This window comes from Jatropha curcas, chromosome 5, assembly GCF_041381405.1.
Source record: "Jatropha curcas cultivar XTBG-Jc1 chromosome 5, XTBG_Jcur_1.0, whole genome shotgun sequence".
Lineage (NCBI taxonomy): Eukaryota > Viridiplantae > Streptophyta > Magnoliopsida > Malpighiales > Euphorbiaceae > Jatropha > Jatropha curcas.
The window spans coordinates 27,685,827-27,699,923 of record NC_143155.1 but is presented as its reverse complement, the minus strand read 5'-3'; the positions used below and the strand labels follow the sequence as shown (position 1 = coordinate 27,699,923).

The 14,097-nt window shown below is 35.9% G+C and overlaps 3 protein-coding genes across 3 annotated transcripts; 2 read left to right on the top strand and 1 right to left on the bottom strand.

Moving 5' to 3' along the window:
* Positions 1 to 104: 104 nt before the first annotated feature.
* Positions 105 to 6,082, bottom strand: LOC105642761 (Protein kinase superfamily protein). Its single transcript, XM_012227696.4, has 13 exons — positions 5,541 to 6,082; positions 5,328 to 5,445; positions 4,826 to 4,884; positions 4,500 to 4,564; positions 3,633 to 3,726; positions 3,470 to 3,550; positions 3,206 to 3,317; positions 2,294 to 2,348; positions 1,882 to 2,153; positions 1,461 to 1,792; positions 883 to 1,162; positions 726 to 796; positions 105 to 644 (listed from the first exon to the last, which is right to left on the bottom strand). Exons 1-13 carry the CDS (start codon positions 5,775 to 5,777, stop codon positions 456 to 458), a joined length of 1,965 nt encoding a protein of 654 aa, XP_012083086.1. The 5' UTR covers positions 5,778 to 6,082; the 3' UTR covers positions 105 to 455.
* A 1,879-nt stretch (positions 6,083 to 7,961) lies between these two features.
* Positions 7,962 to 10,245, top strand: LOC105643325 (Protein kinase superfamily protein). The gene is made up of 3 exons (XM_012228424.4): positions 7,962 to 8,868; positions 8,990 to 9,073; positions 9,155 to 10,245. The coding sequence occupies exons 1-3, from the start codon at positions 8,103 to 8,105 to the stop codon at positions 10,210 to 10,212; spliced, it is 1,908 nt and encodes a 635-aa protein (XP_012083814.1). The 5' UTR covers positions 7,962 to 8,102; the 3' UTR covers positions 10,213 to 10,245.
* Positions 10,246 to 11,502: 1,257 nt separating this feature from the next.
* LOC105642760 (soluble inorganic pyrophosphatase 1) lies at positions 11,503 to 13,833 on the top strand. Its single transcript, XM_012227695.4, has 9 exons — positions 11,503 to 11,663; positions 12,242 to 12,362; positions 12,461 to 12,489; positions 12,579 to 12,644; positions 12,746 to 12,853; positions 12,990 to 13,055; positions 13,144 to 13,264; positions 13,402 to 13,483; positions 13,608 to 13,833. The coding sequence occupies exons 2-9, from the start codon at positions 12,242 to 12,244 to the stop codon at positions 13,648 to 13,650; spliced, it is 636 nt and encodes a 211-aa protein (XP_012083085.1). The 5' UTR covers positions 11,503 to 11,663; the 3' UTR covers positions 13,651 to 13,833.
* Positions 13,834 to 14,097: the final 264 nt, after the last annotated feature.

Here is a 14,097-nt window from a genome sequence, read left to right as displayed (position 1 = left end):
GGAACTCAGAATAAGATGCATATCATGTAACAAATGATAATTCTTATCAAATAATTTTGTTTGTGGTGCCTAAATATCTGAATTTCTCTTCTGACAATAAAAAATGGGAATCATATGCATATTTAATAATTAGCATAAAATTTAATGTAGTAGTTACAGTTACCCTTAATATTTACAGTTCTTTATAGCTTCTATACAAGCAAAAGAAAAAACCTCAAAACAATTATGGACTCCTGGATGCCAAGAGTATATAATATACAATTCTATACATCCAGTACGTGCCATAGTAAACATCTTAGTCAGTAGTAAACCAGTTTCATCAAGCAAAGTTCAAATCTGAGCTTGATTTCTAGGGATTGATATCGGCAGTTGAAGAAAGAGAATGTGTAAAGGAGAACCTGTACACCATTTGTACATTTTGGTAAGGGAACTAAGGATAAAAAATGGCTGCTATATTAGAAGTGAGATTGATGGGTCTGCAAGTTGGTTATATAGCTTTGTACTCGTTTCTTATCGGCAGGAGTTAATAAAAATGGTGGGTTTAGTTGTAAAGATTCTGCTTCTTCTGCAACAAACGAAAGTAGAAGCACTGCTTTGGAATATGAGATTGCTGCATTGCCCTTGTTCTCCATATACTCGTCTACCTGGACAGTGAGAGCCAGCAGCATTATGCATTTGTATAACACAAACATGACATTCATTCAGCATTTAATTAAGCTACTTACAGCCCCACTTGTTCCGAGAGCAAGAGCTTTTTGAAATATTATTTCCATTGCATCAGGCATCTTGGCATTAGCTGCAACATATTTGACAGATATGTCTAAGTAAACTGCAAACAGTAAAGGCAAAACATCACAAGAGGACATTGAAATGCAGACTAACCATCGATATCTTGAATTTGATGTGATAACTTAACTGCACGATAACATGCAGCAATAAATTCTTGCTCTGCCCACTTGCAAGCAGATGAAAGCCTACTAAAATCTGTTTCAACTCCTATATCGCCATGAACAGAAGCAGATTCATTAGCTGAACTGCTTTCAGGTAATTCACTTCCTGCAGTTGTGTCTCGCCAGGAGCAGCAAATTTGAACAGCTTTTTTCCATATGGCCAAAACAAGAAGTTCAACTGAAAACGATTCCAGAAATAGTCCTGCATTGATCTGCAAGTAATAGAAATTACAACTGGGACAAAATCGAACATGTCTAATCAGCATCATGGGCTACAGCCAATGGATTAAATGCTAGTGTATTTTGCTTCAATGGCTACAACATAGGAAACATGTAACATGATAAAAATTCAAAATATTATTAGAAATAAAATAACATCAACATAGATGAACCAAGCATAGAAAACTAAGCCTGTTGCACTTGACATCAGCTGTTAAAAGACAAAGCTGGTGCAAGGCCCTGAAAATCCACAGGAACAAAATATTGCTCAACGTAAAATGCTGCAGTCACCTTTTCCTGAGCTATTTCTGCAATAGCTTGTACATACTGATGCAACAAGTCGAGCCTAGTTGATGGATTCAGTGTAGATTGTCGTTGTACTTCATTTGATATAGTTGGTGAACATGATGTAGCTAATGGTTCTGATCCATGGACTACAGAATTTTCTGCCGCACCAACAGAACTCGCAGTACTCTGGGTTGTCTGCAATGGGTAAATAGAAACTCTAGCAGTTGAGGTTTCCTGAAGGGATGTCTCAGAGTAATAAGAGAAATTCTCCATTGAAGCAAAATGGTGGTTCACAAGAACATAATCTTTCTCAATCGACTCCACTGAATCAGCAACTAAATAGAAAAGACAAAATCAGCAATGTGAGGAGATTGAAGGCTTCAATGGCCCTGAAAAATTAAAATATGAAGAATAAAAAGTAGACCTCCAGGTTGATCTGATAAATATTGGGTTCCATCAATTGATTTCCTTGTCTTATCATGTACAGTGTTATTACCAGATGTACTGCCATGAACTTTTCCATGAACTACAACGTCATGGACAGATGAACTTGTCAATTTTGCAGTTCTGTTAGCCAAGTACATGGGATGCTTTGAATACAACTGAGACCTCTTATCGGAAGAAGAAGAATCAAACTGCTCAACCACTGATTTTGTTTCTTGCAGCAAAGAAGATTGCTCGACATCCACTATTAACCTACAGAATTTGAAGTAATAACTAAAATCTTAGTACCTTGAATATGCTCACTGCTTCTGGACCAAAACAGAAGCATCGTGATGCACAAAATTCGCAAATAAATATTGTGTTTAAAGAAAAACAGAGATCAGGTATAGGACCTTGGCTCCCCTAGGAACTTGTGATTGAAGAACTCCTTGAATGTTAGTCTCTCAACTGAAAATAAAAGTTCAAAATTTTACATAGAAGCCTTTTGATAGCATGCAAGTAAACTATTAATAGAATGAAGTGAATTAGTTGCACATACAACAATAAATAAACCTCTCCCTCTCTCTAACTTCGATTGTACACTATCATGACCAGGCTACATACGACCCATTCTAACCCGACCCTACCTGTTAGATTTGAAAATATAATGGATTGGACTTTGTCAATTATCTTTATGATTCACGAGTTGGATTGGGTCTTGCATTCACTAGGTAAATCAGCGAACCAAACCCAACCTGTAAATAATATATATATATATATATAGTTATAGTTATAGTTATAGTTATATAATTATGAATTTTTTGATTAGTTTGCTTTGTAATTTTGAATATAAATACTAAATTTTATATATTTTAACAGGCCTTGCCCATTTCTTGTTGCTTTTTTTCTCAAGAAACTTGTTTCAAAATGTAGCTATTTGAACATCTTATAGTTTGTGAAACTCATTGTATAATTATGTTACCAAGCATTTTGATTTTGTTTGTTGCATTTCTTATTCATATATTTAATGTATCGTTATAGCTTAAGAAACTTGTTTTGAAATGTTGCTGTTTATTTATCATTTATTTGATACACGGGGTTACATTCTAACCCGACTGACACCAAACGATTTATAATTTGTGGGTTCATGCATTTGATGGTTCGGATTGGACCAAAAAAATCATTGACCCACACTTATGGGTTGAATACTTTCAATCAATAAGCTCAGCCCACATGCAGCCCCTGCACCCACCAACCTAAATGAAAAAACATAGACAATTTTTGTCATAAATTCATGCAACAATTAGCACTGTAATAGCTGGAACCTGGATTTTGGCGTAAAAGGCTTCTGCACAGATCCACACAATCTGAATGTAACTCCTCTAAAGCACCTTGTGGAAACTGGAGCTCAGTGGATGTCAAAATATTCTGAAAAAGCTGAGTGCAACAAAGAATCATAGATAACAATTAAAAAAAATTAAATATTTCAACACTACTAGCTTTTTTTGGTGGCAATCAGCTTCAAAATAAAAAGAAAGTCCTATTAAGTACTTATCATATGTTATTTTAAGTTAGATTCTTCCAATTACCTGATATTGACTATTGCCTTCAAACGGTGGCTTCCCAGTCACCAGCTGGAACAAAATGGCTCCAACACTCCATAAGTCAGCCTGCACAAACCCAGAAATTCAAATCATAGATGATAAAGTCTAATAAAAATTTATTGCAACCATCACTGTTCAGTTATATCACCTTTGCATCATACTTTTGATTCTGAATAATCTCTGGAGCCATGTATAATGGTGAACCACATAACGTATCGGCCAAATCTTGGGGTGTCAAGGACCTGAGAAATAAGTAAAAAAAAAAAAAAAAGGAAATGATCAAGGGCAAAAACATCATTAAAAAAAGAGACAAATCAGCTCAGTATTTTCCAGTTTTTGGTGTTCAGAAGTGAATGAGTTCCTACAAAATGTTAGCAACCTAATAAAATTGCCCAAAAAAATATTCTTGGTGGACTAGAATTTTCTAGACAATAGCTGTCATAGACTTAAATGATTTGATTCTATAACCTACCCTAAGAGTTAATTTTGTTATAGATGTCTAACAAATGTGATTAAGAGAAGTCTTTCATGCCTTCCGCCCCACTGATAATCCAATAATAAATCTACTCTTTCAGTAATATTGGCTTCTTCACCACCTATTTCAGACTACAATTTGAATTTCACAAACACTCATATGATGATGAGCTCTCTTCTATAGTTCTATCACTATGTCTACTTGAAAGGTAAACCATGAACTTAGGCAATGGCTCCCCTGATAACTTAAGAAATATACAGTCCTTGCACATATTTTGATGGAACCTTGGAGGCAAACCAAATAAATAAGATTAGGATACCTTGAGTTATTTTCAGCTTTTCAAAGACAAATGACCTTCAGTTAGTAGAAACTTGAAATGGTAGCATTTCAAGTCTCAGCTTAAAAAAAAATCACGGTTAAACAATTATGACAAATGTTTACAGATTTTGTTGATCCAGTACAGAGCACTGCTTGGAATTTCTATATGGAAAAAGGGGAAATATATCTAAAATATTAGACCTTTTACCAAAACACTCTTACCTTGCAAATCCAAAATCCCCTATCTTCAATTGTGGAGTTGCTTCATTTGATGACAAAAGTAGGTTCTGCAATAACCATGAGTTGCAACTTTAGCATTATGATCCAATCAGTAAAGATAAGAGACCTATCAATTATAGCCCAAAGTTTACCAAAATCAGATAGTATTACAAAAGAACACAACAGTTTTCTACAGAAGATTGTAGTACATGTAATTTACAGATGTTGCGCGGTTCCCTAATAATATGTTTGGATGAACATGGCATGAGGACATAACTAGTATAAAAAAGAGCTCAGAGCTAAATTAGAACTCTGACAATAAGCTGTACCTGTGGTTTTAAGTCCCTGTGAAGAAGATGTTTTTCTTGAAGCTCTTGCAATCCAGCAGCTACACAAACCAACCCACAACTTCATTTAGTTCCCACATGCAGGCTAGTAAAAGTAAAAGAAAAGAAAAGGATGAGGAGGAACACAATGATAACGAAAACGAGGAATGAGAATCCTAGAAGTAACGCCTCAAAACTTTCTTTGTCGAATATCTACTTAGTAACAATAGCATGTCAAATGTCCTTGAAACAGACAGAAAGTACTCATAAAGTTAATCAGGTTCTCAACAGCTAAATTGCAATTAAACGGCCACGAAGTACTTAACTGCATAAAATACTAAAAACATTACCCAATTGCACTAAGCATTAATTTCATTACAGTTTAACGGCCAAACGGTATTCAAGACAAAGCGGACCCAATTAAGTAATTATCATAATAAAAAATTGAACACAATTCAACAACTAAACGAGTATAGCAAGCTTAACCAGTGATCATATACGATACCCAATTGCCTCAGAAAGTGCCTCGCAACAGCCTCCGATACTTTGCCATGGCGATGAATGTACGCTGCAAGATCACCTCCATCGCAGTATTCCAACACGAGGAATATCCTATCTTCAGTCTGCCCACAATACAAGAGAAGAGAAAATCCCAAACAATAACAATTTTTCAAGAAAACGTGATAAAATAACATATCAAACTAGATAAGTGAGTTACCTCGATAGACTCGAAGAGGCGGATAATGTTGGGGTGATCGATAGTACTAAGAATGGAAATCTCTTTCAGCAAATTTTCACTAACTTTTGGACTAAGCAATTTCTTGTCAATCTCTTTGACAGCAACTTGTACAGAGGAGTACCGGTGCCTGGCCCGCCAAACCACGGCGAAAGAGCCGGAGCCAAGCCTGGGACCCAGGATATAGTCTCCGACCAAGCGGGTCTGCTGAAGGTCCATCTTCACCACAAAAGGCAGTGAAGTGAAGTGGACTAGGCCACAACTGGGTGTGTCTTTTTGTGCTGGTATACTACCGGTATAGTCATATCATGATGTCTAGTATTCATAGAGAAACAGTTAAACAAAAAAAGAAAGAAGAAAAAATCAAAATTTGTTTTGTCAGAGAAAGGAAAGGAAAGGAAAGGAAAAGGAAAAAGAAAAGAAAAAGGAGTGAGTTGATGTTTGTTGGTCTTGGTTGGATTAATATTTTATGCGTTTCTGTGTGGAAAAGACGCCGATACAAACACTAACACTTCGCATTTGCGGGAGCTTTTTCTGAAGGATTGGATTCCTTACTCATTCCTTTATGGGCTTTTCACTTACCATACAAAAACCTTTGGGTTCCCACTTACGACTCTGGACTTGGACCTAATCAAATTCTGACCCAGTCATCGCCTTTGCGTTTTTCCTGCGTTTACCTTGATGTGTCACTACTTGAGCAGCAAACCTAGATTACGCAGCCTGACAAGTGGTTACGTGGAGTACAGCGATGCATTGCGCTGACATAGCAACGCTATGACGTGTGCATGCTCGTTGACATGGATAGTTTGAGATGATGTGGCCCGTCACTAACGTGGACCAATTTGCTGATGCGGATAAATCAACGGCAGATCATTTTGCATGTGGGACGTCTACGTTGACTTGGGCCCATAATATTGACGTTAATTGTGCCGCGTCTGAGAGAGTATGGCATGTCACAGACACGTGGCATAATATGATGACACGTATGTATCCACGTGGCTAGAGATAGATGGCATTGTGTACCTGATGACGTGGCAATTATGACATGGATCAATGTCCTAAAATGAACAAATTGATGGCGCTGAATTTGCTTACGTGTAACGTCCAAACTGATATTGCAAACATTGATGACGTGACTGTATATTCATGTTGAGCCAATCAACGACATGGACACATGCTGACGTTTTTGGTAATTTTTTCTTCTTTGGGGACTATGAAGCGTTTTGCAGGTATTTTTGCTGAACCAAAATGGCGGGATGCAAACCCAGATCCAAATCGAATTCGGAGGCGCTTGTTGGAATGGAGGGAGAGAAACGGCAGAAACTTCCATAGAAGTGGATTTCCAACTGAGCCAATGAAGAAATAGAGCCGAATCAGCAACGACGATGTGATGAATTTGAAACGAGATTGAGTTTGGTCGGCGATATGAATAACACGTGATCAAATTCTTTTCTTCTTTCATTGTAGAAAAGGAAACCCTTATAGCCTAAACAATCACCTGTATTTCCTCTGCTCGCTAACCCTACCCGGGCTGCAGTAAAATTTCCTGTGCAAATGCCACGTCGGACACAAAAAACTCAATAAGCTAAGATTCCGCCACGTAATCCAAGTTAAGGAGGGTCACACGAAAATCAACAGAGGGAGACGGAATAAGTACAGATGTCAGTGCCTAGTGAGCTGAAAAGCGGGTAAGAGACAGCCCACGCTCGGCATTGCAAAAGATTAAGACCGAACGAATTAGGTTTTATTTAATTAAAAAGTAACAGTTAGATCTGACATTCCGTAATTCTCAAACTATATGCACAATTACATTTCCAATTCCAATCTCTATAGTAAGTATTATTTTATTATTTTATAGTACTACTACAAGATATAAAACCCTTTTTATTCAGTCTAAGCCATTCAACCCCTAAAATTACACAATTCTCTCTCTCTCTCTCTCCCTCTCGGGCAATGCAAACAGCCAAATACTTGCACTTAAGCACTCTGTTCGATTCAAAGTCCACCCTCCAACAAAATAAAAATATCAAGAAAAAGAAAAGAAAAACACTCTATTCCATATATGTATATTATCAAGTTATCAACTGTAGCCCATTTCACAGACCAATCTTCTCTCGTTTCTTTCCCCAACAACTTCTATGGCGACCCTCATCTTGCCATGTCATCACTTGTGGAATCCAGATTCATGCAACTCAAAAAGATAAATTCTTAATCAGCTAAATCATCAATTTAAACATTCCAAAAATCTCAAATTTTTGTTTATTAGCTAAATAGTATTAAGGGATATTGATCTAAAACTATATTTACATACTCTCATCTTTCTATTTTTGTATTGGGCTAATGTATATATAGCCAATTAATAATTTCCTGTACGAGTAATGTACCTAATTCTTGTTTGTTGCTATAATAGTATTGTATTACGGCTTCACAAGTACAAGTTCATGAATCTAACGTTATGTAGATTAGACTTACCTTTATAACTCTAACATTCACTTCGCTTCCAAATATACAATATTCTCCGCAGTCAACTCTTTTCACAGGCAAATGTTCTCTTCATTTTTTACTTTTCTTCTTCTTCTTCTTCTCCTCCTCCTCTTTACACTGCTCTGTCACTGTCACTCACCCATTCCCCGTTCTCTCCCTAATGAATGCAATGAGAAATGTGGAAAGTTTCATATCCCATTCCCATTTCACTTGAACATTTCTTGTGCTACAATTTCTCCTGCTTTCCATCTCTCTTGCACAAACTCCACCACTCTTTACCTAAACATTGACTCTCAAAGCTATAAAGTTCTTGAATTCTTCTCTGATGGTATTTTAGTAGACTTTCCTGGTGCTTCAACTTGTCGCCAATACAATGATTTGAATTCCTTTCGTTTTAGTGGAAATGATCATTTTGGGATATCTTCAAATAATGTTATTGGCTTATATGATTGTGAAGATTCTTCTTTGTGCAAGGCAGATTGTGAAACCATTAACTTGTCAGACTGTGATGGCAACTCCAATGCATCTCCTGCTTGCTGTTATCCACTTTCTGATCACAGTTCATGGAATTTAGGAGATGGCTTTTCAGTTTTTTCTAAGTTTGGATGCAGAGGATTCTCTTCTTGGGCTGTTACTGGAGGTTCTAATACTGGAAAACGTGGGGTTAAATTAGAATGGGCTGTTCCTGCTAGGAATTATTCTATGGGAGCCTGTGCTATCAATGCTAACACTGTCAATGCCACTTCAGTTGAAGGAGGTGTAAGATGCAAATGTCAGGATGGCTTTGTTGGGGATGGCTTTGCCACTGGAGTAGGATGTTTGAAATGTAATAAGTAGCTAGCTTTAAGCTTTTCCATTTTTTCCCCGTTTTAATTTGGTTAAGGTCAGGGTTTTTGACATTCGATTTGAAATTTGACTGTTTTGATATAATTCTGTTTCATGGACAGCCTGTATCAAGAATGGAGTGGAAGCAAATGGAACAGATTGCTACACAAAAAGGCAAAGTGGAAAAGAAGTGTCCATTTTAGCTGGTAGGTGAATGTCATATGTACATTTTTTTATTCTATTTCTGATTACTGCAAGAAAAATTTCCATGATTCTTGAATTTGCAGGAGTTGTTGGCCCAATATTTATTATTGTGTCCCTAATTGCGCTGTTCTGTCTCTTAAAACGACCTGGTAAATCTGGTTCGTATGATCCTGACCAGGCACATTTCCATAGTACTATCTCATTCAGAAAAGCTTGTAGAACTAGATTATTCACTTACCATGAGCTTGAGGAAGCCACTAAAGGATTTGAAGATGCTCAAATAATTATGCATAGCTGGAATGGTACAATTTATGCAGGTGTTCTTGCTGATGGGTCACATGTCGCGGTGCACAAGGTAAATTGCCAAGATGAAAGAGATGTAATGCAAGTTCTATCGCGCGTCGAGGTATTATCTGCAGTTTTACACAGAAATATGGCACGCATTCTGGGATGCTGTATTGACTGTGGCTACACTCCTCTAGTAGTCTATGAGTATCCTGCAAATGGCACACTAGAGGAACATTTGCTTGCAAGTAAAGCACAAGGCAAAACTGGACTCGATTGGTACAAGAGAATGAACATTGCTGCAGAAATAGCTTGTGTCTTAACTTTTCTGCAGTATGAAATTATTCCTTCCATTTTTCACCACAGTATAAAATCTGGCTGCATATTTTTAGATGAAAACCTCTCAGCTAAAATCGCTGGATTTAGACTATTTGAATCAAACCTTCTAAATGAATCTTCTCCAAATAATAGAAGCGATGTTTATGAGTTTGGTGTTATGCTGCTAGAATTAGTGACAGGGTCAAACACTAGCAACAAAGACCTTCCAGCTTTAGTATTGCAGAAAATAAGAAACGGAAAGCTAGAAGAAATAGTGGATCCAAGTCTTTATTATCATGAGCAACCGTCTTTTCGCAGAGAGCAAATAGAGATAGTTGCAGACCTTGCAACTCGATGCCTGTTATTTGGTGGAGATGGAAAAATTGGGATGATAGAAGTGGCAAGAGAGCTTGTGCACATCACAAAAGATAGTGTTGATGGTGGTAGCAAAAGAGTACCTGCACTTGAAGAGACATTTTCTAATTCAAGCCTCCTGCAAATGATATCTAGGTCTCCTGATTCTATATATCTTCCTTAACTGCAATTAATTGTCATCATCGCTATATATATATATATATATATATATATATATATAAGACTAGCACTGTACACAATCAATCACATACATTATATGTATGCATGATGCATCTCAATTAGTCTACATCTTCTGTAATTGTATGCATATTCTTGTACTTCCCGTCTAGTTTTTTTCTTAATGATAAATTAAGAAAATACTTGATTTAATCTATGTTTAGCATAATAAATTAACTATACATATTGCTTGACTGGAGATATTCAGTAATACCATCAACAGTGACCACAAATCTCGGACAATTCAGATTTTCCAGCAGTGAAACGTGGATGCAACTGGAAACGCGCTTTATTATTATTATTATTATTATTATTATTATTTTGTTTTCATGCAAGTTAGGTAAAAGAGAATAAAGCTTTTTTTTATTGGGTATAGAAAGGACAAAAATTTTTAATATCATACCTGCAAAAGGACTTTGTTGTCACAATTACAAATGGATATGCCTTTCTGTACACCGAAAAAGAAGGGAAGGAAGTTGGATTTTGATACGTTCGTATAAGTCAGAAGGCAGCTTTTATTTTTTATTTTTTTAATTCATCTGAGTTTTAATGGGCCAGAATAATGATTTGGACTACATAATAACAGTAGTTCTCTTCTGAAATCACCGAATTGATGAAAATACATGTGATCGAGAAGGTTCGAATTTGAGATATCATACTCCTCACACAAGTAATAAAATCAAACAGAACACATCATGATTGGCAATATATTAAATTATTTAATAGAAGACCAAAATTTATAATATTTATAATTATTTTTACAATTATTATATAAACGCTGAATCATGCAAATTCCATAATGCAATTTGACAAAAATTAATAGACATTTTCTAACTATATATTAGCTATAAAAATAAAAATGTTAAGTTATATATATATATATATATATATTAGAAGAACGTTAAGCTATATTTAAGATGAGATAATTGAAATGAAATTCCATTACCTTATTCGAATTACAATCAACAAATTTGTCAATAATCTCATGAGAAAATTAATGAATGGAATCCAATTTTATTGATTTCTTCTAAAAACTATTTGGACAGTCAAATGCAAAAATAGGACAAGTTTTTTGTCGATCATTTTTTATTTTCTCTTAAAAAGAATTCTAACCACAAATTATGTACGGGAAATAAAATAGGAAAAAGTAACTAATTTTGAATGTTCAACAAAATAGGAAGGTGGGTTAATTCCTACCAATGCTGAGTTCGCTCCACATCGGACACGAGGCAGCAAATCCATGATCATTTGACCCACTCATCCATCTTTCTCCCTTTCTTTTTCCATATTTATAAATTATGACTTCATATATAAATACACGCTCAATGCAGGGTTAGGATCATTACCCGTTCATTTTCTCAGTTTCTATCTCTATGCATTAGTGCTTCATCAATCAAGGTATGTGTGTTTTTCTTTCTTCTTGGATCGTATTCATCCACAAAAACTTCATGCTTCGTGGATCGCATGGTAAAGTTTTAATTCTTTTTTTGGGTTTCGTGCATAGGCGCAAATCCCATCAGCTTACACATGTATGTAACAGTAGTAGTAATCTTGTATAGTTTTAAGAACTTTGATCCAGCTTTTGCTTAAAAGCAAAGCTCTTCTATCTCTGCTTTTATCAATGATATGGTCCGTATCCTAGGCCCTAGATAGTCTTGGTCAAGTTCTAATGGATTTTTAATCCAGAAAAAATCGTAATCTCCAAGACAGGGCCTGTTAAAATAGGGTGTGTTCTTGAGAAATTTGAGGGTTCCTTGATTTTTCGGATTTCTGAATGCTGATCCATGATATACATATTTTTTTGGTTCCTTTATCTGGGTTGCACTGGATTCTTGTTCTAATCTTTATAGATTTGCCTATCAATATTATGACTTACTGGCTTCAAATTAAGTTCGATGTCAAAATGTACTAATTAAATTTGGGGTTCAGCAATAAACGATGAGACATCAGTACCATTTTATTCCTTTTGGTTGCAGATGGCCGAAGTAACCAAAAATGGAAACGACAAACCTGCAATGCCCCGTTTGAATGAGAGGATCCTTTCATCTATGTCAAAAAGAACTGTTGCTGCACATCCTTGGCATGATCTTGAGATTGGTATGCAAATACAAGTGTCTTTTTGTTTTTGGTATTTTATCCCCTTTTCTTCACAAGGTGAAGAACTGATGTTCCTGCAAAATAAATGTCTTCTGCAGGACCTGGAGCTCCCCACATCTTTAATGTTGTATGTGTTTGTCTCCACTTTTAAATTCTTAGCTCTCTCGTTGAATTGTAAGTGTTTTCTATTGAATTATGATTTGCAAACTGATATAGGTAGTTGAGATAACGAAGGGGAGTAAGGTCAAATATGAACTGGACAAGAAGACAGGATTGATTAAGGTAGGACACTATCAAATTTGAGCTGCATTTTTTGTGGAATTTTAGTTTACATGAGGCTCCTATCTTTCTCTCATTATTATTTCCTGTGCTCAATTAAATAGGTTGATCGAATTTTATATTCATCAGTGGTCTATCCTCATAACTATGGTTTCATCCCCCGCACATTGTGTGAAGACAACGATCCTTTGGATGTTCTGGTTCTCATGCAGGTGACTTATGACTAGACAATAATCTTGGATTTTGTGCCAAAGATGATGTTGCAATTTAGTCCTTTCTATCCTAATTGAACTGTATGTGAGCTTTCATTTTGACATTTTGATCTAAATAAAATGTTGATCTGAATAGGAACCTGTCCTTCCTGGTTGTTTTCTGCGAGCCAGGGCCATTGGACTTATGCCCATGATTGACCAGGTAATTTTCTGGAATTTGAAACCAAAATGAAGCACTGATACTCATTACCCTTATTAGTTATCTTCACTAATTTGGTCTTCTAATTCAGGGAGAGAAAGATGACAAAATCATTGCAGTTTGTGCTGATGATCCAGAGTACAAGCACTACACAGACATCAAAGAGCTGCCTCCTCATCGCCTTTCTGAGATCCGTCGTTTCTTTGAAGATTGTAAGCTTTCCACCCTCAAAATGGCTAGTTCTAATTTCATTAATTTTTTTTTCTTCAAAAAAAAAAGAAAAAATTTTTTTCTTTTCAAATTTTATTGACAATTTGATGAATAGTGGTTCCTTAATTTATCTATGCAGACAAGAAAAATGAGAACAAGGAGGTTGCAGTTAATGAGTTCTTACCTTCAAATCATTCTGTTGAAGCCATCCAGTACTCGATGTAAGTTTCTCCAGATGCACGACAAGATTTGCACCTAGATAGTGCTTTGAGTAATTTCTCCCCAGTCTGAAACAGTTCCAGTTGGTTATGACTTATGAGTTTCTTTGCTTGTTGCTTGTTACAGGGACCTTTATGCTGAATACATTCTGCAGACCCTGAGGCGATAGAAGAGCCAAAGGCTATGCTGCATAATTTTTGTCCCTGGGAGTTTCATTATTTTGAATAAGTTATTTAATCAGTGACTGTTAAAATGATACTTCAAATTTCTTTTGTTTTAACAATGCTGTAAGAAGCAGTTATCTGTGATATCTGAATATAAATGGTTTAATTGATCATTTTTTACACTCAAAGTGGAAGCTGCCAATTACTTTGTGCATTATATACAACATTCAAAAGGCTCAATTCTCATTGCAGAATATATAATATGTTCCAGATAAACACACGTTCTTTCCGAAGATGTTATTTTTAAATTCTAAACAAGGACAACAGTAGAAGAATCAGGACAAGTAATTGATGTAATTCACGTGAGGTAATGTCCCAGCTTTAAGAATGGGGTTGGGGGGGTACGAAGACATTTCAGATGCTTGAAATTTCCATCGAGAACTTTACCGAGA

Excerpts from the sequence above, each read along its gene's own strand:
- LOC105642761 (XM_012227696.4), bottom strand. The coding sequence starts at position 5,777 with ATGGACCTTCAGCAGACCCGCTTGGTCGGAGACTATATCCTGGGTCCC. Across the intron at positions 5,446-5,540 it reads GCCTCTTCGAGTCTATCGAG|ACTGAAGATAGGATATTCCT; the intron begins GTAACTCACTTA and ends TATTGTGGGCAG. Across the intron at positions 645-725 it reads CTCTCGGAACAAGTGGGGCT|GTAGACGAGTATATGGAGAA; the intron begins GTAAGTAGCTTA and ends CTCACTGTCCAG.
- LOC105643325 (XM_012228424.4), top strand. The coding sequence starts at position 8,103 with ATGTTCTCTTCATTTTTTACTTTTCTTCTTCTTCTTCTTCTCCTCCTC. Across the intron at positions 8,869-8,989 it reads TGGAGTAGGATGTTTGAAAT|CCTGTATCAAGAATGGAGTG; the intron begins GTAATAAGTAGC and ends TTTCATGGACAG. Across the intron at positions 9,074-9,154 it reads AGAAGTGTCCATTTTAGCTG|GAGTTGTTGGCCCAATATTT; the intron begins GTAGGTGAATGT and ends TTGAATTTGCAG.
- LOC105642760 (XM_012227695.4), top strand. The coding sequence starts at position 12,242 with ATGGCCGAAGTAACCAAAAATGGAAACGACAAACCTGCAATGCCCCGT. Across the intron at positions 12,645-12,745 it reads AGAAGACAGGATTGATTAAG|GTTGATCGAATTTTATATTC; the intron begins GTAGGACACTAT and ends TCAATTAAATAG. Across the intron at positions 13,484-13,607 it reads GAAGCCATCCAGTACTCGAT|GGACCTTTATGCTGAATACA; the intron begins GTAAGTTTCTCC and ends TGCTTGTTACAG.